The sequence below is a fragment of the Colias eurytheme genome, chromosome 1, assembly GCF_061535395.1.
Source record: "Colias eurytheme isolate Ceu_HAF_F1 chromosome 1, ilColEury1 Martin Lab GWU primary, whole genome shotgun sequence".
NCBI classification, from domain to species: domain Eukaryota; kingdom Metazoa; phylum Arthropoda; class Insecta; order Lepidoptera; family Pieridae; genus Colias; species Colias eurytheme.
In genome coordinates this window covers 753,526-779,427 of record NC_142980.1, presented here as the reverse complement: position 1 = coordinate 779,427, position 25,902 = coordinate 753,526, and the positions used below count along the sequence as shown (strand labels likewise).

General features: G+C 35.1%; 2 protein-coding genes across 8 annotated transcripts in view; one reads left to right on the top strand and one right to left on the bottom strand.

Annotated features, from left to right (window-relative positions):
- The window catches only part of LOC149910843 (eukaryotic translation initiation factor 4 gamma 3-like), a 73,774-nt gene that overhangs the window by 39,201 nt on the left and 8,671 nt on the right, over positions 1-25,902 (bottom strand). The window contains exons 1-5 of one of the 5 annotated variants that reach the window (XM_090119748.1): positions 15,424-15,973; positions 7,457-7,482; positions 4,500-4,648; positions 2,021-2,136; positions 1,129-1,263 (exon numbers count right to left, since the gene is read on the bottom strand). In XM_090119748.1, the coding sequence (XP_089975874.1) occupies positions 1,129-1,263; positions 2,021-2,136; positions 4,500-4,648; positions 7,457-7,482; positions 15,424-15,479 (482 nt within the window). In that variant the 5' untranslated portion in view covers positions 15,480-15,973. Of the gene's footprint in view, positions 1-1,128; positions 1,264-2,020; positions 2,137-4,499; positions 4,649-7,456; positions 7,483-7,682; positions 8,479-15,423; positions 15,974-25,902 lie in introns of those variants that run through there. The other 4 variants (XM_090119755.1, XM_090119722.1, XM_090119729.1 and 1 more) reach the window with 4 other exon arrangements.
- LOC149910844 (uncharacterized) lies at positions 20,751-23,158 on the top strand. Of its 3 annotated transcripts, XM_090119681.1 has the most exons (7): positions 20,751-20,876; positions 20,967-21,165; positions 21,257-21,442; positions 21,526-21,603; positions 21,685-21,747; positions 21,826-22,006; positions 22,750-23,006. In XM_090119681.1, the coding sequence occupies exons 1-7, from the start codon at positions 20,872-20,874 to the stop codon at positions 22,998-23,000; spliced, it is 963 nt and encodes a 320-aa protein (XP_089975807.1). In that variant the 5' UTR covers positions 20,751-20,871; the 3' UTR covers positions 23,001-23,006. The 3 variants fall into 3 exon arrangements, with proteins under 3 accessions (XP_089975807.1, XP_089975814.1, XP_089975823.1); XM_090119688.1 differs by lacking the exon at positions 21,685-21,747 and having other exon boundaries at positions 22,750-23,158; XM_090119697.1 differs by lacking the exon at positions 21,257-21,442.

Sequence of the window (25,902 nt, the reverse complement as noted above, 5' to 3'; positions counted from 1 at the left end):
CCACCTCGAGCTTCTTAATATTAATGTATATTTATATTTTATTATAAAAATATAAATCAAATATTTCGTTATATGGATTTTTTTCTTTTTCAGATTTTTCCCCTTTGAACCAACGAAAATGTACGGCACATGAAAAAATATTATCTATGCATAAAATACTTTAAAAATAAATTTATTTCGTGTTGTGTCAAATGACCCCCTGGAGTGGGGAAAGAGAGGGGATTACAACTCTCGATTTTTTCCCCTTGTCCCCATGATTTTTGTACGGCGTTGCGGAATAATGGATTAAAAGCAGTATAGCAATAGTATGACACAGATGCCGTACATGGTCAAATGACCAAATTTACCCCCGGTAACTCTCGGAAATTAAATAAAAATTCCGACTTGGTGGACCCACATTTTTGTACGGCACTGAGCGGTTTCTTATTATTTTTAATGGATCTATCGATGGTTAAGAATGCCGTACAAAAATATATGACCAAAATTTACCGAGTCTACCTGTACTTTTCAATTCTCATCTGCACTCAGTTGGACAGCTTACAAGTGACGGCATAGTGATGAATCTTATTATTTTTTGCTCTGCTATCGTTCTAGATATGTCCCATGGTGGTTCATTTGACCCATATTTTTGTCCTATGCGGGCTTGTAGTCTATATCATTTGTTTATATTAAGCCATTATTTTAAAGGACGTATAGTATAGTTTCAAAATGAGTTGATTGAGTAACAGTGAAGTCGAGGGCATAAATTTGTCGTAATAGAATTAAATTTCCAGAAAATCGGTCAAAACACGTATTATCATTTTTTATTATATTAAATTGTAAGTTCGAAGTATATATTTTTTCATATACTGATGACTTACTTGATCTTATATAAATTTTTTTCTTAATCTGAGCTATACTTTTCTTTTAACAAACGTTTTTGTCGAGACGGGTCACACGTATATTTTTGCACACCTGTCCTCTGCGATCGCGGACAGCTAAGAAACACCCTATCGCTAAACCTTGTAACTTTCGTACCCAAGGACTGGCAAGTCAATCTGTCACAAGTCCACTATTTCACCAATACACTAGGGCCACTGGTCCATGCTGGGCCACGCTGGGCCACGCTGGGCCACGCTGGGCACTCACCCAGGCGCGGTGGAGCGCGGCGGCTGGTAGCTCTGCGGGATGGCCATGTGCGCCGGCTGGAACAGCAGCGTGGGGTGGTACATCACCGGCCCGCCGGCGCCGGCGCCCGCACCAGGGATGTACGGCTGCTGTTGTCTGTAAAACCGTACAAAATTATTACATCACTAGCTTTCCGTCCGCGGCATCGCCCGCTTTGTCTAAATCCCAATAAATTATATACAAAAACGTTCCTCGAGAACCATTCTATCTATTAAAAAAACCGCATCAAAATCCATTGTGTAGTGTTCAAGATTTAAGCATACAAAGGGATATAGGGACAGAAAAAGCGACTTTGTTTTATACTATGTAGTGTAGTAGTGATAACAATAATGCATCTTTTCTGCGGTGCATTCTAAGGACCCATATAGTAGGCCGAGTAACTATCTGTCATATTATATGCGGTTAGTCAGTGCATTGTACACTAGCGGTCGGCACCGGCGGCCGGCCCAGTCTCATACATATCCAACGGTGAAACGATTATTGAAATATTGACAGTTTCTGATAGCACATAACGTACTAACTTCAAAGTGCAGTTAGTAACTACTGTCTTTTTAAAGTGAGAATTCCTACCGACCTTTTGTTTACCAGCGTGCCTTAAAAAATGGGACCGCAGCTATTGGTCAAAATTCATCCTTCATGACTTGACTACCCTCCAATACTTAGTACCCGTTAAATTATCGCCATATAAATAAATCGCCAAAGGTTGCTAAGCGCAAAACTCGAGAACAGCTGCACCGATTTCGTTAATCCTTTTTTTATAATATTCTTTGAAGTATGAGGATCGTTCTTATGGGGAAAAAACGTAAACATATACCCCAGCGAAGTGGGGTTGGACCGCTAGTATTATAGTTACCTTGCATGCGTGCTAGGCCGGGTGGAGTGCTGGGCAGTCGGCCTATACTGAAAGTTGGGGTACTGCGGCCTCGTTGGCGGCGTCGCGTTCGGCGGCGACACGTAGTTGTGCCCGCCCTGCAAAACAAATATTATCATGTAACTCCATTTTACTCATCATCATCTGTAGCCTTTTCTTGTCCACTGCTTGACATAGGTTTAACCCTTAAGAATTTTTTCATTGTACTCACGTAGCATAGATATAAAATAATAAACGCTCGTTGTTTGTTCGTCGATTTCAATTGAAAAATAATTGAAATTTTAAGTTCTCACAACAAAATAACTGTTTGAAAAGGCATATATGTATATTTTTTTTTTTTATTAAATTGAGGATTTTATAATAGAATAGATCCAAATCCATGTGTTACTGAATATGTTCCACTGATATTTGAGTTTACAAGAGAACTACTAAGGGCCGATTTTTCAATGCTTGGATAAAACTTATTCATCCAATAAAGTATTACACGATAATATAAAAATGTCACGTAAACTGTCAAATACGGGCAATTAGAATACGTTTTTAAAATGGTAGTTTTATACATTATTCGACGAATAAGTTTTATCCAAGCATTGAAAAATCGGCCCTAAATAAAATAGGCGTATATTGGAACCGCTCTGAAAACATCCTTAATTATATTACAATTAAGCGTATCAATATTAAATAACAGAAATCGATAAAGTTAAATAAGGTCATGAATATATTTTTTCATGTATGCTGATGTTAATGACTTGAACCAAGAATTTTCTTAATTGAATAATTGCGTGCTTTTACTCCTTGTAAGAGGATCCTTTTTAAACGTATTGTTTTCAATGAAATCGTTAAAGCTGTACCATAGTTGAAAGTTATAAACTGTGTAAACGATTCTATTGAAGTCGAGGATTATGTGAAAACTTGTTCAAGTACTTCTATCAGTTATATCCCAGTTCCCAGTGCAACTTAGATATAGTTAGCTTTACCCAGGAAATTGCGTACTTTATGGATCTATTGATGTATATTTAGTTTTTAATATGTATTGAATTAATCTGGGAAATCTGTGTCAATAATTAACATTACTATGTGATATGATGCCGTTTTATAATTATACGCAAGCAGTTTAACAAAATCATAGCCTCTTTAAAATAAGCCATTGAGTAATTATTTCATCGTTTTAATATAAAATAATATAAAACAAGATGGAAATGAACAATTCAGGCATAAAGCATATGCATAGACCACAGCCCCATTTTAAACAGGTGGGCATGCGGTTAAAACCTGTTTGTACTATATTGGATAAATTTAAATTATCATTAACACAAAATGTATGAAAGCCAATATTGTGGTAATAAGCTACATAATGTGAATTACAATTTTAACATTAATTGAGATCCCTTTGTTTTTCGTAAAATTAAAAACAATGAAACCTTTAAAATGGTTTATCAATAATTCGAATAAAACACCCACATAGTTCTAGATATAAACGTATACAAACACACGTATCATAATATATGAGAAACTGTCGTGGGCTAAAGATTCGCATGAACTAAATACACGAAGTAAAGCAGATAATAAACTGACCATTCCAAAACACCGATCTACAGGTTTCAGAGGAGGGTTTAAGTTTTCTGCCACTAAAATCTGGAATGATCTCCCTCCCCCACTAAGATTAGATATGGCATATGTAACTTTTAAAAAAAACCGAAGATCTTTTTAATAAAAAAACAGATTAGTAGTGATAATTAAAAACTCAACCTCTTTAGCGTTGAATAGGTATGTATTTTGTATAATATGTGAACATAACATAGTAGTGAACTGACGATTCCTTTTTGTTGTATTGTTTTTCCGTTGATATATAAGTAAGATTTTAAGTTTTTTTTGTATTCAAATTATTGTGGCAATAAATAAATACATTTCATTTCATATTAAATTAACCGTTACACGTTAGTACCGACACATGAAAATTGAAATGTTGATTTGCTTTTTCTTCTCGAATAGAATTTAATGAAGTAATGCAATGAAAACTTGGACACGAATTGAGTCGTGTTTAATTGGACCGTGGGAGCCGCACATGTGTGACTGCAGTCTGTATATATACCGATACGTGTATTATATTATATTATACTGTAAAGACTATCTGACCGCCCGCACCGGTAACTTATTCTCTTAATTGCAAAGTGCATAGTATAGAAAATTGACGGGTTTCATTCTTTAGAACTCTTTGTACAAAACCTTGGTTTTCCTATTGTTGTGATAATTAACGTTTAAAGCTTAAGCTATTAATTATTAATTCTTTTAATATATTGGCCTCTTTGATAATATGCTTAATAACTTAATACCGATACCAATAGTCTTCAATTGCATAAAAATAAATCCAAATAAATTACTGAAACTAGTTTCAAATTTATTAAAGTTGAAACCTTGATAATAATTATAAATTACATTTACGAGTAAAAATAATACCCACCATGTTGTTCTTGGACATTTCGGGCGGTGGTGGTGCGGAGGGCTGCGGCGCCGCCTGGGTCCTCATCGCCTGGTTCTGCCCGGAGCCCGCCATGTACGGGGCCGCGCCCGCAGGGTGGTAGCACTCCGCCCCCGCTCCTGGGATCGGCACTGCAGATTGCATTACTCGTCACACGCCGGCCGCGAGCTCGCCGAGGCTTCGCGAACGGCACTAGACGGCTACGACTCGAGTGGAGATCGCTACGAACGATGCTGCCGGCTCTGTGCAATTCGCAGAAAGCCCACGTGCATTGCACGCGCCACTAAAGGTGTGACTAGACGTCGCACCCTGCGGCCGCACGGGAGGCGCGATGACCACACACTCGTGGTCGTAGCCGCCTAGCACGCGGTCACGTCTGACACGCGCGCGCAAGCCGTGGCGAACTCGAGCGCACACCCGACTGTGCATCGAACGAAAATAAATCCATTGTTACGGTGCGAATGGATTTCCTCACATTATTTACATGTTCTTGTACTTATTTTTACGCATTTCCACTTTTTTTATAACGGATTTGAAACGCCATTTTCATTTTAATAAACAACATAACAGGTCGAATCGTTCGAATGTTTTCATAACATAATAATTTAAAGCGATTTTACTTTCTAACTGGGCAAAATAAAAGACCGCTTCAATCCGTATACATTCGATTAATTTGTCTCTAACCAACATACGCTGCCGTCTCGTGTGTGCACGAGATAGTAATCAATAAAGCTTTGATATCTATCGTCTCGCCCTAATCCTCTTACGCCAACATACCTTATAGTACCTGTCGTGACGTATGACCTTGATCTAGTATAGGCAGGTTACTATAAACAGGACGTGAATGATTCTAACCCCGAACATATACTACACTAGATTTGTCTCGGTTCAATTTAAATCGAGTACTAATACTAGTGTATTAATAATCGAACACATAGATATATAATACATAATATGGAAACACGTGCATGTAACGTCTACAACCGGGGTCACGAATTTATAGTTTCGTTTAGGCGAAATATGCTCACGATTTCCTTCCTAATAAAACTTACTCAACGGATAGTCGCTATGTCAATAAAATGATTTGTATCTATAAAAGAAAAATCATTATACAGTATGAAGTGGAATAAAAATAAAATAGAGTCGCGCTACTGCACTAAGACCACAAGGCAAATCGAGCTAGATTAATCACGCATCCTAGATTTCAAATCAAAGCAAGAATTGGCTTTTCCTGACAACGCTATATCAGATATACGGATTACGGGTGTCTCAGTACGGGTTTATGTAGTTTTTTTTCATGAAGAGCTTTTTTAATCGCTGTTAAATAAAATATGTCTCTACTACGATCCAACGAGCTAAAAGATTCAAAGTAAAAAGAAATTATAAATTGTGTGAGGAAAATAATATGGAATTTTCCGCTCGAAAGAACTCCGTTACATTGAGATTTATTTAATTGATCGTTTTGGAGCGGATTGGGCAATTTTCCTTATCCACCCCCATCTTTTTTTATATAACAATAGGACTTTGTAAGCAAATTTTCCACTGAACTTGTAATTTTCACAAACAACTGCTTAGAATAAGCACTTCCTGCGTCTAATGCTACGGCCACACTACCTTACCGTCTACCGGGCTGTTACCGCAATAATTATGGCATTATATTACCGTCTAATACTACGGCCACACTACCGTGATATGCCAATAATTATTGCCACAACTTTAACAACACCTAGTGCTACGGCCACACTACCTTACCGTCGACTGGGCTGTTACCGCAATAATTATGGCATTAAGTTACCGTCTAAATTACTGCATGAACTGATGTGGTTACAGTTGAGTTTACCTAGATATGTCGGTAATTATTGGCATTTACCGCAGCAAAAAAAATATTAGTTAATAATTAATATATAATATGGTTTCTGTAATAATTCATCAAGGATTCTTTCTTTTTCAAAAGGATTTTTACTTTTTCAAATCCTAGTAGGTAGTGTGGCCATAGTATAAGACTCACATAATATAAACTAAATCATAAAAATATTATTGTTTTGCAACTGTACCGCTTGTATACCTATACCATACCTATATACTAAATATTAATCATATTCTAACCTGCCGTAGCCGTGTAGCTTTGTGAAATATACATGACATAAATTAATAATGATAATTTATTCACCTGTTCAAAATAATTTGCGAGATTGCTCATTCAGCGAAAACTACCTACTTTAAGATTATCAACGTTTCATTCAAGTACTTTCATATAGGAAGCAATTTACCTGCTTTAATTTTTATTTGAGGAGAAATACTAGTTAAAATATGTCCAACTACACACAGGCATAAATTACGACGTAAATATAGTCACGATTTAACTAATTTTGATCAAAAATTTGGCCTTAAACTGTTGGCGTCCAAGGGATTGAAGCATAAAGAAGCAGGACAAGGACGGCTTTTGTACTGAATGTCGGCACTTACATAACCAAATCTTTTGTCTAAGTATAGCGAAAGCACATACGACTGAAATATTTACAGAAGATAATACTTCGTAGATTAAGCTTCAATGCCGAAGGATAAACAAGTAACGCGAGACGAATCTTTTGCGATCAACGTCATTCGAATGAAGCAAACATAATATGCTTGCTTAGATAAATTAAATTATCATTATCCGGCAAATATTTTCAGTGATACTTAAAAATAAGACTAAATTACTTTAAATATAAATCAAAACAGGTAAAAATGCGATAAATATTAAAACGTCTTTTATGCATCATAAAATCGTATCGAGAAAGAAAGTCGATAACAGAACAAGGTTCCGATTATAATTCAATGAACACGGCTGTTATTGCATTTATACTTTTGTTTCAACGTTGCAGACCAATACTGTAAGAACGTATAATTTTGATTATATAAAAAAAGGTTTCTTCTGCGAAGCAACAAGTCCAACTCACTGTGTGGTGTTGAAGCCCGTGGATAACTGAACAGCTGTATTAAGGAAATAAACAGAGAATTAATATAATCGCACCGATACTATGCAGGCCACTTCACGCTGTGTCGCATCGCCACTGTGTACAAATTAAAAATTACGTCGCGGCTCAGAATGCCTTATCACTAACGTGAAACATATGTACGCTTTCAAAAGTAAATATAATATAGTGAGTGTGCGGCTCGACTTACTAGATTGAGACGGCCTGTACTGCGAGCAGCGGCTGGCGGTGGAGTGGCGCGACGTGGGCTCGGGCTTGGCGGGCGCCGCCTGCATGAACTGGGGGGCCTTGTGGCTCAGCTGCGCGCCGTGCGGCCCGTGCCCGTGCAGCGCGTGGCCTGCGTGCCCGCCGTGCGCCGCGTGCCCTCCGTGGCTCGTGCCGTTGCTCGCGTGCCCATTGTGGCTCTGGCCGCTCGCCTGGCCGTGCGTGGCGTGGTTGGCGTGGTTGGCGTGGTTAGCGTGGTTGGGGTGGTTGGCGTGGTTGGCGTGGCTGGCGTGGTTGGCGAGGCTGGCGTGGTTGGCGTGGTTGGCGTGATTGGCGTGGCTGGCATGGTTGACGTGCCCGAGGCCCATCGACTTGGCGTGATTGCCGTGGGTGGCGTGCGAGGCGGCGCCCAGGGGCTTCTGTGCGAGGTGGTCGGGGTGCGCGCCGTGGGGGACGTGGCCCAGGTGGTTGGCGTGAGCGAGTGGCGCGTGGGCGGCGTGCGGAGCGTGGCCCAGGTGCGCCACGTGGTTGGGTCCCGGCAGCAGGTGGCCCACGGGCGCGTGCGGCACGCCGAGCGCGGGCTGCAGGCTCGGCGACACCTCGATGGTGGCATGCTGTCCGCCGTGATAGCCGCAGCCGTGCGGCACGCTACTGTACGAACTGTTCCCACCTCTTAACGCTACCATCTTAATTTCATGATACAGATTTTTCAAAAATTGAATGAGCCAAACGTTGAACCATTCCCAGAACAGAGGAGACACGACCATTGGCGAGGCGATCGCTGCTCTATCGAATAATTATTATCTAACTTCTTAAAACTACATTATTGCTCATCTTTGCATTGTACGGCGTTGACTTATAATAAATTCTAGCGTTGCGACTACGGAATAACACTTAATTATCTAGATTCGGTTACGAAACTCGCGAGCGTCAAACGCATGGTGTCGATATATTTGCAGTCCGCATTCACGATTTAAAAAGTAATATAATGCAGCATACGAGAAAATCGATACGGAAACGGCGCGCTACATCGGTCTCCGTTCGCGCGCGATCAAAATATTATCACCCGCGTGTCCGCCGTTATTCTACAGCTTAAACTACGTCACTTTCCAGTAGAAAAATCCGCGAATCGATTCATAAAAACTAAATTTTACGCATAATACTTAGAAAATGTATAAAATTCGGCCGATCGGTGTGCACCCCACGATCCATTACGCTACATTGTGGGAGCGAGGGTTAGAGGCGCTAGAGAGAGAGGCAATGAGCCGACGCCGACGGGGGCGTTTCGCGTGTCGTCGGCCGCCCCTGAAAGAGGTCGCGCGAGGGGAAACGTGAGAAAGCCCTGCATGCGATACATTGCGCGCTGCCTGCGGCGCCGCGCCCGCAGCCCGCCCGCCGAGCGCAAGCTACGCCGCGGAAGCCTTCGCCACGCTGCACCGAATGCCGATCCGTGGTGCCATTGAGAACGATATGGATAGTGATTTTATTTCCCTCCTTTCCTTATCGTCCTCAAGACTCCGTATTATGTTGCCCCAAAAAGGATAAATAATTAAAATCTTTCATATCATATTTATAATGGCAAGGTATTGGACAAGTGAGGAAAATAAACTTTGGCATGCTAATTTATTAATTACTAATAATAATTATATCTTAATTAATGTAACATTTAACTATCAATTGAATATTTGTTATATAAATGTTTGTTGATGCCACATGTTACTTTATCTTTCAATAATTATTAATTGCCAAATAATAACGGTAATGAGAAAAACAAGTTGTAATTTGATTGGTTGTTTGTTTGATAATGGACGTAAACAAAATAAGGAAGGGTCGGTGGCTAGCAACTAGTCACATGCAAATTAAAATAGTAAAAAAAACAGAACTTCGTATTGACGACCAAAACTCTGAAAATGGCCATTAAGATGGTTTTTGGTCACTGGTTGAAGTAATGGAAGAATCCCCATGCAAACTGAATATGTACATTTCCACGTGCCTCCACTATATAACAATACATTCAACGGACTTCTTTAACAAGTTACGCTAAGCCCGCACGAAGGTAAATAATACCCATTGTATGGAATTCTTTGAATGTTCTCGTCCGCAAATAACTCTCACTAGGAACGCGTAACAAACTTTTATCATATTTCATAAGCGTACCGTCGATAATCATTTATTTACTTGAATAATTATTAAATATCATGAAATCTGCCGCTGCAGTTCTGCTTCGTTCCTATCAATACACCTTTTTATAATCTACTCATCAACGTATTTTATGTAGAAAGGAACTCTGAAGGAATATATTTCATATTGCAATACGAAATTATACACAACGGATTTCAAAATAACATTATGTATTTACGGATAATATTATCTACGTGGCATTTATCATTTTCATAATGATTTTTAAACTACCTCGATGATGATATTTTTTAAACTAACTCGTACTCGATCTTCTATTTACATAACTACACATTACAATACATCTGAGAGGTTGGAGGGTCAACCATATTGGTGACTAGTGACTACATTGAAAAATAAGGGAGTAGGTATTTTTTTATTAACGTATGCGATGCGTTATTAAAATAATAGTGTTTTTTATCATTGAATGTACCAAACTATGCAAGCCGTGGATTTTGAACAAATGGATAGGAATGCTAAATAACGATAGTATAAAATCATTATTCCTTAAAAAATTTATACGCGAAATACTGTAGAAAATTGAACATCATTAACTGCGAGCCGTGACGTCAGCTAATCAAGTTTTTATTATTTAACCATATATATGCACGCAGTACTGAATTTATATGCATATGAAAATGGAGGCAAGGCAAAAAAGTTCAATACGTTGTTGGAAATTACAATGTGGACCCTCGAAAAGACAGATTATAAAGTTGAAAAAATTATGTAAACTTTAAAGGCATTTTAAGTATTTTTTATGTTAAATAACAGATTATTTTAAATACCACCCATATACGATAAGTAGGTATTTACAAATAAAGTGTATCAAAAAATAATTAACCCTATTCATCTTTGTGGACAAGTTATCTATACTAATATTATAAAGCTTAAGAGTTTGTTTGTTTGTTTGTTTGAACGCGCTAATCTCGGGAACTACTGGGGCCTTAGACAAAGTAACAATTAAAAAACGATAACGAAGTTAGAAAAGGCAAAAATGTATGGGATTGACATACGCCGCGTTAGATCACGTGGTCTATCTAATGTCAATCCCATACATTTTTTCTTTTCTAACTTCGTTATCGTTTTTTAATTGTTACTTTGTCTAAGGCCCCTGGTCCGATTTGAACCAACAGGAGTGGAGCCACGGGTGTGAAACCGCGCGGAGCAGCTAGTGAAAAATAAAAACCTTGGAATAAATATAAATATCGATTGACTCATTATTAATCTCATTATTTGCGACTAAGCGACTGTCAGTCTGTCACACATTTATTGGATACAGAATAAAAAAAAAAAGTAAAGCCTCTCTATATATTTTAGCTCCGTGTCCGCTTTAATTTTCTAACGTGCGACAAATGCTCGTAACGTTTTCGAATGCGATCTGAATAATTCGGATTTATTAGCGATTCAAATGAATTCACAGATCAATTGTCATTTTGTAATAATTATAGTCGGCTGTGTACTGAAAACGAGATCGCATTAACTATTAAGGTACTTAATTAACTACATACGTCCATCGTTGGCTTATCTAGCATATTGTCCGAACAATGCACTAATTATAATTGATATTTCAACTATACACATTCATCGTGATTGGTTATTATATTTGATATTTAATAATAAAATTGAGGAATTATAAATAGCGTACAATACAATGACAAAATTAACTTTCACAATATTGAAACGAGCTCGAAAATAGTTTTATTAAATTTAGTCTATGACGAAAATACACTGATGGTATTGAACTTGAGTTTTATTTGTTATTACGACGAAGAAATAAGATATGTAGTTACATTTAACATCGATTAGAATAAAACGAACTATTCTGTGATAGTAGAATTATACCATCAATGAATCAAATCATTGTCTTTCGACAATACCATAAGTAAGATAAATAATTTCTAAACACAAACCATAATAAAGTAACGAAAATGTTCATTTCAATTTCCTCATTATATTCCACGCGGTCGGTATTCAATATCTCCGTTCATATGATCCATTCTCGCACGGCCGGCATACCAGGTCACCCGTATTGTCTTAGTGTGGCTAGCCTAATGCAATTGCGTCCGATAACCGAGTGCCTTATCAATAAAGGTGACAATATAGCTAAATGTTGTTCGCCATATTCCAACGCATCCGCAAATTCGCAACGTATCAACTATTTGCGCCGGCATGTAGTCGGCGTTTAAACATCAACAACTTTCATAACACTGTTTACAAACAAGCTTTTCAGATTGAAGCTGCGTAAAGCTAGCCATGTTTTTACACAAGTTTTTACAAGTTCATGTATGGATGAAACAAATAACAACAATTGCTTTCGCTTTCATAATATCGATCATTACAATATATTCTACTTTATTTGCGTACATTTGTTGTTATTTCGTACAGCTTATGTACCTACATATTTTATACTTCGTAGAATTTTACTCTCTATTGTTTTTTATTTTTTGCTTCATTGTGCCTTTATATTTTAAGAAATGCACACTCACTTTAAATAATATAACTGATCATAGTTCGAAAATAAGTAATTCTATCAAGATCACAAATTTAATATTTGTACCAATATAAAAATTGCATTCCATAACAACACAACTGTCTAACAACATGTTAATGCATTATTTGCATACCATTGTATTGTTATCTTGAAAACAAAAATATTTATTCTCGTACAGAACTATGATATTAATGTGTCATTTAATTATGTATTAACAACAATGAACACAGTTCAGCGAAATATTAAACAGTTGCAATTTTTTTATTTTACTTTTATTCTACAATGTATTTTATATTGTTTCTGTGATTATATTTCACATTTGTGATAAGAAAATGTAATGAATAATATAAAACTTGCGTATACACTGTTTTCACTTCTGACCATTTTTAAGATTTATCTATTGTTGATACAATAATTACGTAACAATTTCTTTGATAAGTGCTATTCTTTGCTGGCTTAAAAGGTTGTTAAAACAAGTGATCAATGGTTGGAAAACAATCTTTAAACACATAAATATATGTGTGATTTTTTTTCAGCGGCTTTATAGTCAAGTTCATAATAATTACAAGTTCTTTACCCACTATTACAATACTCTAATTTGTGGTTGTGCATTTCTTAATAGAAAATTTTAAGCAAAATTTGTTATATTGTTTATATTTTGGTAAGACAAGATGATACTTTCAAAACTAATTTGTTTTACTAGCAAATGGTTCAATTTTGATTGCATGTAAATGTTTTTATTCTGAAATGGAACCAATAACAGAAATTTTACACAACAGTACAACAACAATAATGCAGACAACTAAAATGCGATTTTCAGCCACTTGCATTTCATAAAAATCCTGCAGTTGGACATTCCTTGATCAAAATTTAACCACCTGCGAGGAAAACAAATTGTTTCAAATAAAATAAACTAAAAACTGAACATTTACCAGTTATTTATCTACCAATTGGTAACAAATAATAATCCAACATAGGTATTTTGTACATATTCAGCCAAAACAAAGCATGCCATCCAAATAAGGGATATCTAATACTTTCTTTTTTTTTCTGTATAATAAAATATTAATTTGGTTTACTTTACATTAATAAATTGATTACATTAAAACTATCTACTTACAAGCATTATTTTTCATTCAGCATCATATGAAATAAATGACATAAGCACAATATTAACTCTATCTTTTGAATCTAAAATATATGCAGACATTGAATATTATAACATAGAAAAGTTACACTGCCTTACATCATTCGCAAAACACATTTCATCCGACAGAAGTATAAATATACTTTACACATTAATTGTATTTCTTCATTTCTACATCGTAAGCTAACATTAATCATAACAACCAAATTCAAAGTTTCTGAGACCTCATAGAAAATAATACATACAAGTGGTAACAATAAAATGCATCAAATGTACAACTTCGTTAGTCAAGCGACAATAAGCGAACATTAAGTATAGACAATAAATTATAAAACTAGAAATATGTCCAATGTCCAATTGTATTGAAGAGTTTTTGTTCTGTGGGCTGTTTTATAATTGTCATGTCCTTATTTACACAGACATTTAATAATGCTTTTGTTTCAAAGAGCCTGAAAATAGACAATTCTACGGAATCCTCTGCCTTGGGCACGGAGAGACATGCTCTACAGCTAAAATATATGACAATTGCAAAAACTCACCTGACAGTTTGGCTCTAAATGTGGGCTAGCTTGTTTTGATCACTTCAGCGATGAAGGTCCCAAAATGTTTGATGAGTGAATACTTATTATTATGTATTGATAAGGATCTTATCAAGTTTCAAATTGGCATAAATTTTATCAATGCATTATATAGACCACAGCGATTTATATTGAAATAGCTTTGCCCATTTATTGACTTTACTTTGCTAGGAAGAACTATTATCAAAGATTTAAACTCATGAAAGTAACAAAATAATTATCATACACTCAATGCTCATTTCAGGTTATTTCTTAAACTTTGAATTTGGGTTATATAACAAAAAAAAGTATAATAATAATATGAAATATAAGCTAAAAATAATAAATAAAATATTTATTATTAGTAAACTACACAAATGTGTTAGTTTTTGGTAAACAATCTTATTATGTATACATACATTACAAATAGATTACAATTGACAAAACTCACACTAAATTAAGTATTTTTTTTTGTGTAATTACATGATATATACATAGATTGATTACAAAATTCATTTACATATTATTATATACTACACACTACACACTATTATGTACACAGGACTTCAGAATCAACAGATGTAGAGTTAATATTAAATAAAGAGTTCATATAAAATTTAAATAATGCATTGAATATTAGTAAAAAGTTTTGTTCTATTGTTTATTTTAATGTAAAATATATTAATTTATAATTATTTGCTCAAATGAAAACATTTACTTATCACTTTAAATTAAAATAATTCATATAATAAATATGAAACAAGTTTTTGCTTAAGTGAAAATAATATTCGCTTGCATATAGAAAAGTCGCCATGCTGATTAATAAATGTTTATCATTCTTCATATTTACTCATTGCAGTTGGAGAAAACATGTTTATTTTTTGTGTAATCATTAATTATTTACAATTATTGCAATCATTCTTCAAATTTTTTGCTCAACTTTGTGACCATTTTATTTTTTAATTAATAAAATAATGCTGTTTTGGCTGAAAGTATACAAAATATATTAAACATAATTTTACATAGAAAAGCAAGAGTAAATATCAATAAATAGTGTTTTGATAAATCTTTTACTTTTGCATACATTGAATAATAATAACAATATACATACTTATATTAACTTACAACAACTTAAAAGTAAAGGGGAATGTATGATCACCAGTATCCTGGGTCACATATCAACTTACATGAGTAGAGGGGAGCACAGCTATCACTCAAAGAGAAATAACCTTACACGAACGTGAAAATAAGCAAAGCCACACAATCACTATTTTCGCAAATGCGGCACTAACAGATGTTGAAGTGGCTACATTACGTAAATATATAAAAGGGACGGTTTATGAAAAAAGGATACGGGCCGGGCCCGCGCTGAGGGGCCGTCAGCGGCACCTGGTTGCCGTTTCCACTCATATTCTCGGCAGCATAGGTCTCGCAATACGTACACCACTCGAGGTGGCACGCTATTCAGCCCTAACTGATTCTAGGACACATCCGGCAATACGCAGACCTTAACTTGATGTCAGAGTGACAGCTTGCTCGTTTCAATTGAGACCCTTCGTCAGCAAAGTTTCCAGCAAAAACATTGTACTCCACATGCAGCAACACGATATATATCCGGTGTTTAAATATATAGCATCACTACTGAACGACCCAGTCACTAAACAAACGAGAGTACAAAATGGCGGATGTTAACCAATAAACAAACGGTCTTGTCGCGGTTATACTAGCGTTACTATTTTTTCACTTAACTGTATAATTATTGCTGTGGTTTGTTACTATAAAATAAGAATAAAAAATGTAAAAATATGTATCTCCAACAATAAATATCAGAATATATTTTTTAAAATCTTTGAACCTGTCATTCGATCGTTCACGTATCACGTCACGCATGCAATGCTTTACATGTCAACTTTATTTAGCGTCTATGGCGATATAACTTGTCTATAATTTGTGGTTTTTACAGATGATTAATAATATGCCATACCAAGAAAAAAATATATCAAAGTTTAAAAGTAATAAATTCTTTAATTTCAGTGTACAAAATGTGTGAAGTATCGAAGAGTGTATTCGTTTTCCATGTTATAGAAATCTACAAATACATAATATTGTAAGTTTTAATAGAATCAGTCGCTCCAACCTGGTTGAACCGGGATACAGATGAAATGACCTAAATTACTGAGTTCTTTTTCTTCTGGTTCAAATAAAACATAAATTTTGTATGAGACAAAAAATTATTTAGAAATTAATAATTTACAAAATAAACGTGACCATTTCTGTAGAAAATTGAATCAAATTTTTATTTGGACTGGGCTCCAATAATTTAATTATAAAATCGATTTGCTTTGTATTGAAGCGGACATCGATTATGACGCGAATCGAAACTTTCGATTATACGTCACTAGATTTTTGTAACATCTGTCAACTTGTATTTGTCATAAAAAACGTCAAAACTGAACGAAAGTCAAAAAGCCGGGTCACGGGTGTTAAAGAGCAAGAGTGCAAATATTATGCGACTTGCAAGTAGTATAAATATGAGATGAATAGTATTGTTTTGTGGTTTTATTCCATTGAAGATGTTTTGTACCTAGTACATTTTTTTTTAATTATGATATTGTACTGTTATCTTTTCTATACAAATATTATAAAGAGGAAAGGTTTGATTTTTTGTTTGTTTGTTTGTTTGTATGAATTGAATAGGCTCCGAAACTACTTGGCAGATTTGAAAAATTCTTTCACTGTTGGAAAGCTACATCATTTCTGAGTGACATAGGCTAGGTTTTATCCCGGAAATCCCACGGGAACGGGAACTATGCGGGTTTTTTTTTTGAAAACGCGGGCGAAGCCGCAGGCGGAAAGCTAGTATATAATAAAAATGAATCGCTAATGTGTTGTTGGTTAGCGCAAAACTCGAGAACAGTAGAATCAATTTCGTTAATTTACAATATTCCTAGTACACACACACACACGCTGACACACACACACATACAAAATTACATACCGTCATATCCTCCAACATTGCCTTTCCAGCCTATCTTTGCCCAAATAGAAATTTTAACTTTCCCGAGTGTTTATGTGGAGTAGCATGACATTTAAGACTTGTTTTGTTTTTTGGTAGAAAATTAAAGTCTTTTCTCGCAATACTGATTAGATAGCACATGTATAACGTCAATCAGTCTGCTGCTACATGTCGACAAAGAAGGAGATGTTTTGGTGGTGCCAAATTTTTCTAAAAAAACTTGTCTCTGATCACTGGGAATCAATTAGAATACGTGAATATTTCTTATTATTTATTAAACTAGAATATAAAAAAGGAGGTTATTTGTTATTTCCAAGCAAAAATACGTAGTATTATAGGAGTTTTGTCGCTGGGCAATGTTAGGTTAACGTAGTATGACCTATCCCAACATTGCCCAACCGTTTTGAGATGCTAGGGCTGATACATTTTTAACAGACTTCTCAAATAGGTAGCAAGGTAATTTTTTTTAGGTGTAAATTAAGTACACAGCATGTTTTTTCTTTTAGGTACCTAGGTAGGATTGTACGAGTATGTATGCCTAGCTAGGTACTTTTTAAATGTTTAGTAGAAGTTACGTATAGGTACATAAATATTCATAATTTCAATTTCATTTTAAAGATATACCTAGAAACTGTACGAACGCAATATTATTGCATGTGTACCTACCTATTACTTGTTATCCACCTACATATTTTATTAAACTTAATTTTTTCATCCTTTACCTAGTTTATTTTTTTGTGACAACCCTAAACCCTAAAGATTTTTGTATGAAGATTGTGAGAAAATTACACCTAACTTTGCCCATACAATTTAATGAAGATCTACTTATTTTGGATCATATTTTGTAAGAGATTCAGCATCTTTGCCTTGTCTTGTACTTTGTCTCATAAAAACAGCTACGTAAGTCTTAAAATGGCTGAAATATTAAAGGTGGGCAAAGTTGTATACTTTTCCACCTTATTTCGCCCACCTCTTTCTTCCTTATTTTTAGAGAAACTATTAAGAATATAATTATTTCAAGTATATCTATTCATTCTAAATTCAATTCCCTACTCAAATAACAGCATCAATTCTGTCCATATTTTGTTTTTTCTTGTATATGATCAAAACACTGTGAAAAGCGGGCAATGTTGGAGGATATGACGGTATGTATAGGTACACGTGCATATATATGTACCTACATGCAAACACACACACGCAGACACAAAATTCACTAACACATTAGTCAATGGTCACGCATAAAATATATTTTTAAGAGCCCTTTTTAGTACATATTAGGATTAAGTTCTGTTGTTTTTGTTTTCTCTTCTCATTATAATTTGATATATTTTAATTCTTGAAACTATGAGTGTAGGTACCATTGGTACCGTACCAATTTAGTCACTCCTACTTCATACCTCCTATCCTCCTATCACAGACCTATTTCAGATAGTCCTTCACAACGAAAATACTACATACTTACATAATATTTAGTTCGTTTGTAATATTATATAGTTTTAAGTTGTGAAGGCAAATAAATGAACTTTTTATTTTAATTTTTTATTACTAAGTAGGTAAGTATGATCATGGACTAATAATGGTATATGATGCACCATACACAATATTTAAAATTTAGATCATTAATTACTCAAAATAAACTTGGATCATTTATAATTACTGTTTCTATTTTTAATTGAAAATATCTCGAAAACATATAAAATAAATTCACCTTCAAAACCGATCACAGATTATTTACAGATCCATCCTGGTTAAACATAAAATATTTATTCCGATAAAATCCTGCAATCGAAACCCACGTGTTTACTTGAAAGAAATGTGAGTTCTGCATCAATTACCTCAGGAGTCAGGCATGATACTCACAATACAATTTTCTCAACGTTTTCCATAGAGTGTGATTATTAGACGCTCCCGTATCGAAACCGCGTCACACCCCGGACACTCCATACAAAATTATCGTTTTGACAGTCACACTGTAGAGACTGCAAATGTGTGTGTTAACGCTTTATGGTTGGCACATATTTTGTGACTAGCGTAAAGAAATTCGCGCTTTTCTGTTGCAATACATCCGTAAACAGCACAATATCTAACCATTTTCTACGAAAAACAATAATCACAAATCCAAAATAATAAAATTACTTTAAGTCAATTTGATTAATGTTGTCTTCAATCTACCTCGTCAACTTATACAGGTACAAATACGTCACACAACTTTACAAGTACGCAACATATTGAATTCCAGGAATTAATAGTTTAAATATTTCACACAATATGTAAATACTAAGAATACCTACTAGGTATTCTATGGGATACGACACACAACAAATCAGCTAGGCTATTCTGTAAAAAACACGCCCGAACTCGCATCTCACCTGAGTGAGTCGACTCACTTCACTTTCGAACGTTCGAGTTTTTGGTTTCGCATTCTGTAAACATCCGCTCGGCAGAGGCGAAGCGAAGTGAGTCTCACTTCGAAACTCACTTGCTTAGTGAAGGGATCTTATAGATTTGAATTTATCGACATTGTTATTATCTTTAAAATGCGGCAATTTAACACATATTGAAGACATAATAACACTTTAGTATTGTACCGTGGGTGGAATTAAACTAAAATTGCAATTTTACACTGATAAATTCTTTAAAATCAAAATAATTCTAGCGTCACTGAAAAAAAAAGGACGATTGTCTGTGGTTCGTTTGACGTTTGTTTATTTCTCAAGTCACAACATAGTCACAAGTGGTTTTTTGTACCTAATTTTAAAGTGTTTCGGGTTGCATTCTTTCTAAAAGTTTTGTTGGAGTTTTAGTAAATGTTTGAGTTTGGCTTTATTAAGGGGGCGCATAAAGCAAAATAACCAATCTTCTATTAGATGATACGTGTAATATGCAAGACCAAATCTAAAAAATAAAATATATATCAAACTAGATGATATATGTTCAACGATTCTGTTTAATCAAAAACATAAAATATTAAACAATTATATTAAAACATTTGCAAGATATTTGTCAGAGCATTTTGTGTAATTATTTTTAGTTTTGGTTTTATCTGCGATAAACCACTTTTATCGTGACAAAATCAAACGTTTATCTCGAGAAAAAAAGAGCGCCAAAAGTGGTTTATCGCAGATAAAACCAAAACTAAAAGTAATTACACAAAATGCTCTGACAAATATCTTGCAAATGTTTTAATATAATTGTTTATGAAAAAAAAAATCATAATAAGTATTACCATGTCAAGTAGAAAACGTAAAAGTGTGAAAATTAGAGCTAACTTGGTGATTTTTTTTTATCGATTAAATTTTAATATTTTATGTTTTTGATTAAACAGAATCGTTGAACATATCATCTAGTTTGATATATATTTTATTTTTTAGCTTTGGTCTTGCATATTACACGTATCATCTAATAGAAGATTGGTTATTTTGCTTTATGCGCCCCCTTAAGTTGTTGTGTAATTGGTGTTGTAGCGACGACAAGCCAATTTATGAGTTATCGAATTTCAAGTGTAGTACCTACTAAGAAAGTTCACACCACAGGTTCACACGGTAAATCGTATATAAACAGTTTGTGTGCTATGCATTGACTGTTACAGGCTTGTCGGGACGCGGGTTGGTCGCATAGGTTGAATATTAATTACATACGGATAAATATATGTAGTTAACGAAATATATTAATATAACCTGTGCCTAGTTATTTCATTCTTTCATTACACCCGCATATAACAAGCCCCTACAGTGTTAAACGTGTTGCATAAATTATTTAAAGGAGAAAACTGCAAAAATAACAACTATGAGGTGAGTAATGTGATTCTTGTATTTAACTAAAATATTATCTTAAACAACAAGCTTATTGAAATATTTAACTTAAAATCTTAAACATTGTAGCTCCATGGAAAGGTCGTCTCATCCCTCCCGTGCCCAAGTAGAGTATCTAGTCGACTATCTTGGCAAACATCCTAGCTTAGCCAAGGGTTTTTCAAAAGTCCCAAGCGCTAGAGACGAAGCTAGAAAAACATGGGAGGAGTTGACTATCAAATTAAATAGTTTGGGAGGCTGCACTAAAACATGGAAACAGTGGACAAAGGTAGGCAATAGGCATATAGAAAACTATTCATCTTATACCGTGTAGATATCTGGCTTACCTACATAATAATAAACTTTTAATTTTGCTTTAGTATTGGTCTGACAAAAAGAGTGCCGTGAAGAAAAAAGCTGCCCTAAGATACCGGGCACGCAATAAGACTGGTGGTGGATGTGAATCGGTGGTGGAGCTTTCAGAGGTGGAGGAGAAAATACTCACATTAATGGGCGGGGAAGGTTTTGCAATTGGTGATAGGCATTTGGAAATTAATCCATTTGAAGTAAGCTATTGTTATCGATTTTGTTGATCCGATACATGTATATATGTAAAATATAATTATTCAATGTCATGTTCTTTTTTTAGGAAATCCCCGTCCTTACTGATGCCAACGAAAGCCCCACATTGCTGACTTCATCTATGATAAATGAAACCACAACTATTGTAAGTAAATACCTAGTGTATTAATAAAATATAACTTAATAATAAACAACTTATTAGTAAATGTTTCTTATATTGTTCTAGGAATACCAAGTCTTGGATGAGACTGCTATAAATATGGAAAATGTTAGAATGGCAGATACTGAGGTATATATTAATAAGATATTATGAAAATGGTACTTTTTTATTGATTCCAGTATTTGAAATACTATGTTTTTTTTTCAGAGACCTCAACTAATTCAGCAATATGTTGACTGTATCCCGAATCCCGAACCTTCCCCTGCTCATACACCACCGAGAGCGGAGGTAACGAGCCCTCTGCAAGCAGTTACCCCCTCTGGCTCAGGCAACTTTCCTGCTCGACGTCGATTGAACGTCGCGGGTCCATCACCACGTCGTACTACAAGTAATTATGAGATTTATGAATTGATTTACAATATTTATAATCCATACTATAATATTACTAGCAGTCCGCCCCGGCTTCGCCCGTGGTACATATTTACGTTTTCTCTACGTAAGAACCATCCTCGTACTTCAAGAAATATAATAAAAAAAGAATTATCGAAATCGGTTCAGCCGTTCTCGAGTTATGCGCTTACCAACACATTTTGCGATTCATTTTTATATATAAGAAGATAAATGCGAAAGTAACTCTGTCTGTCTGTCTGTTACTCAATCACGCCTTAACTACTGAACCAATTTGCATGAAATTTGGTATAGAGATATTTTGATACCTATGTTTTTTTTTTATACTTGTACAAACGTGACCATACATTCCTATTTACCTCTTTTATAAATTGTAATTTTTATTTAATTGTTTTTGTTCATTGTAAGTTATTTTGTTGTTTTTGCCTTGTATTTTTGTGTGTAAATGTATTTTCTTTCTTTCTTTCTTTCTTTCTGATACACGAGAAAGGACATAGGATAGGTTTTTTCCCGGAAATCTTACGGGAACGGGTTTTTCTTTGAAAATGCGGGCGAAGCCGCGGGCGGAAAGCTAGTCAACAATAAAAATTTGGAAATACATACAAATAAAACTAAATAATACTTGATAATGAATTAAGGAAATAATAATAACATCAGAAGACTTGTCAAAAATTCGTCACCGGTGGAAATAATAATAAATTAATATTTATTTTTACGTTTCAGGGTCATCGAGTCGTCCACAACAACGGCAAAGAAGACGATCACCTCCATCACAAAGGCGGCAATCTCAATTAACAACCTTTACCGAAAGGTTTCTTAGCTTGGAAGAGCAACGTATTGAGATTGACCGTCGCTACTGTGAGTTACAGGAGGTGATGGTCAACTCACAAAGGGAGACCAACAGGATGATAGCAGAGGGCCTGATTGCCGTCGGGGAAGGTCTTAAATTATTAGCTGATAATTTAAAAAAATAAAATACTTTTATACTTAAATACATTTATTAGTTCTTAACTTATTTTAGTAGTAAAAAATTATCTGTGGTTTTACATATAGTTTCTTAATTTACTAACATTAGTTTATAAGCCCTAATTGAGTTACTAACACCTATGAATATAATTTTCCGGAATAAATAATTTGCATTGATTTTTGATTGAATTAATTACAATTACCGCGTGTTCCTTGCCCTCCATAATTCATTTATCAATCTTTGTCTACATAGCTGACCAAGTGCAGTTTCATTGGGTACATCCTCATTTGAAGCTACACTTTGTCTGGTCCTATGAAAACCAGCCTCAACCTCTATCTCTGAATTGAATATGGCTGGAGCTGGCAGGCCGGCACGATTACAAATATTGTGAAGCACGCAACATGCTATTACAATCTTCGAAACCGTGTTGGGGTCATAATGTAGGACTCTATGTGCTAATAGGCATCTAAATCTGGCTTTAAGGACCCCAATTGTTCTTTCTACGGTGTTTCTTGCAGTAGCATGCAGCTGGTTATAGTGATGTTCTGGTGTTCCCTCGTCTGCATTTGGAACTGGCACCATTAGGTACTGACGCTGCGGATACCCAGAATCACCTGTAACAATGAATATTGTTAAAAAAATAAAATGTTTTGTCATCAACAATTATATTTTTATTAGGAGTTAGGAGTTTTCAATGATTTTTATGAATTCCGTGAACTTCGGTAATAAAGCCTAAATTACTCAGAAATAAAGTAGTTTTTTTAATGATGAAAGAATTTTTGAAGGAATTAATCCAGTAGTTTTTGAGTTAAATATTTACAAACAAACAAAGATTCGTCTTTATAAATTAGCTAAGAGGTAACTCACCTAACAAGTACACAGATTCACCTGTTTGTACTAATTGTTCGAAGTGGTCCCGAATGATGCAATTATTAAAAATAAGGCTGTCGTGAGTCGCTCCGCCATATGTTGCATCTACATGTATTATGTTCAAATCTGCATCTGTGAACTGCAAAAAGAATTATTTTACAACTATTTTTATGTGGCTGTTCTAATGAATGTTATAAAAAATATAGGTACTAGCAGCGTCTTGTGATTTATACTGCTTAGTTAATGATCCTATGGAATTGGTTCAAATATTTTCATTAAATCGATTTTCTATGGTTCAAGTGTGAAAGCGTATACAGACATTATTATATCAGGCTTACCATTTGTACATTATATCCTTTGCGACACTAGTATCGTTCTTCATGGCAAGTTGGTCTCACCATTGTCACAAAAGTCCCATCTACACATCCTATTACCCCAGGAATACTGAATTTCTCATAGAATCTGCAATAAGAAATAAAAATATATAATATAATATAAAAATATAAATAAAAAAACATTAAAAAATTTTATTAACATGATAGGTTTATTTAGGTAGGTACACAAACCTTGTTTTGAGTCTCAGTCTTTCTTCAGAATTTTGGGGAAATCTTATGTATTTTTTTACTATACTTGGATGGCTTAGGGCTTCTATGACCTCGTGGATACTGCGAGATGCTGATGGCTGCGACACAAACGAATTTATGTGTTTTCCACATATCCTTTGATAGCTCCCAGTCGCAAAGAAAGAAAGTGCACATAACAACTGAAAAAAATGAATGAAATTTCTTGAAACTATCAAAATAAAAGGTACTTAATCTGATAAGGAAACCATCCATAATTAAAGTCGGTTAATAACTCAAAACGTTTTTAAAGAAACCGTAAGGGAGAGAAACTTTGGACTTTAACATAGGGTACCTAGTACCTACCACTTGAAAGGGTGACATCATAAAAAATAATCGGGGATTAGATGACGTTATCGTTAGTGGTTCTATGTTCTATGCGAGGAAGTTATGTTACCTACCTACATAATGGAATGTTTTACAGAGTTATGGGAAAGTTATCCCAATATTCACACGGGATCGGGACTTCCGCAGATGAAATCACGGGACCGATGACTATTGTAACAGTAACTTTTCATGACATTATGAATACACATATAAAGCACTTAGATACATACCTTGACTCTAGCAGTTAATCCTCTTCGTCGACGTTGAGGTTTTTTAACTAAAACTTTAATGTCTTCCATCACTTGAGAAACTAGTTCTTCCGATAAACGGTAGCATTCAACAAAATTTTTATTTCGATTAATAATTTGCATTTCCCGAATGCTGGTACTTTGCCGGCGACTTTCTATTATATCCACAGCATTAGCTTCTCGTATTATAGCACTTAATATAAAATAACGCGCCATTTTAGTAATAAAATATATAAAATTTGTATCAAATTTGTTCCACAACCACTAACTCACTCACGAACTCGGCACCTAATAGGCGAGTGAATTGATGACAGGTGAATTCGTATTTGTAAATACTCGAACTCGACGTTCGAGGTGTAAAATTACCTTACAGAATGCCGAATTCATACTATAAACGTCAAAATACTCACTTAGCACAGTTCGCCTCGTCGCCGCTCTCGACGATGTGGCGCCACTAGTACTGTCGAGTTTTACAGAATACGAAATCGAAAACTCACCGCGGATTCCGCTTTCGAGTTTTTATAATAACCTTACAGAATAGCACTGCTGCGCGATATGCGACACGTTCGAAGTAACACGGATACTTCGAAGCGTTTGAGCCGTAAATGAAAATATTTCATTACAAAAAATAAAAATCAATAAGAATCTTTAATATGAGTAGGTAGTTAGACGTGGGTCTTGGGAGGAGCCAGCGCGATCATAGCCATTTTTAAATAATATGTAGGTAGGTAGTTAAAAAAAACTACCGAGGGTTCCGAACAAAGCTATTTTTATTACATACTAGCTGTTCCCCGCGGTTTTACCCGCATTGCTCCGCTCCTGTTGGTGTTAGCGTGATGATAAT

What these genes read in the sequence shown, in the direction of transcription:
- LOC149910844 (XM_090119681.1), top strand. An exon ending in TGGAAATTAATCCATTTGAA is followed by an intron (nt 21,443 to 21,525) that starts GTAAGCTATTGT and finishes TTCTTTTTTTAG; the next exon opens with GAAATCCCCGTCCTTACTGA. An exon ending in ATCACCACGTCGTACTACAA is followed by an intron (nt 22,007 to 22,749) that starts GTAATTATGAGA and finishes TTTACGTTTCAG; the next exon opens with GGTCATCGAGTCGTCCACAA.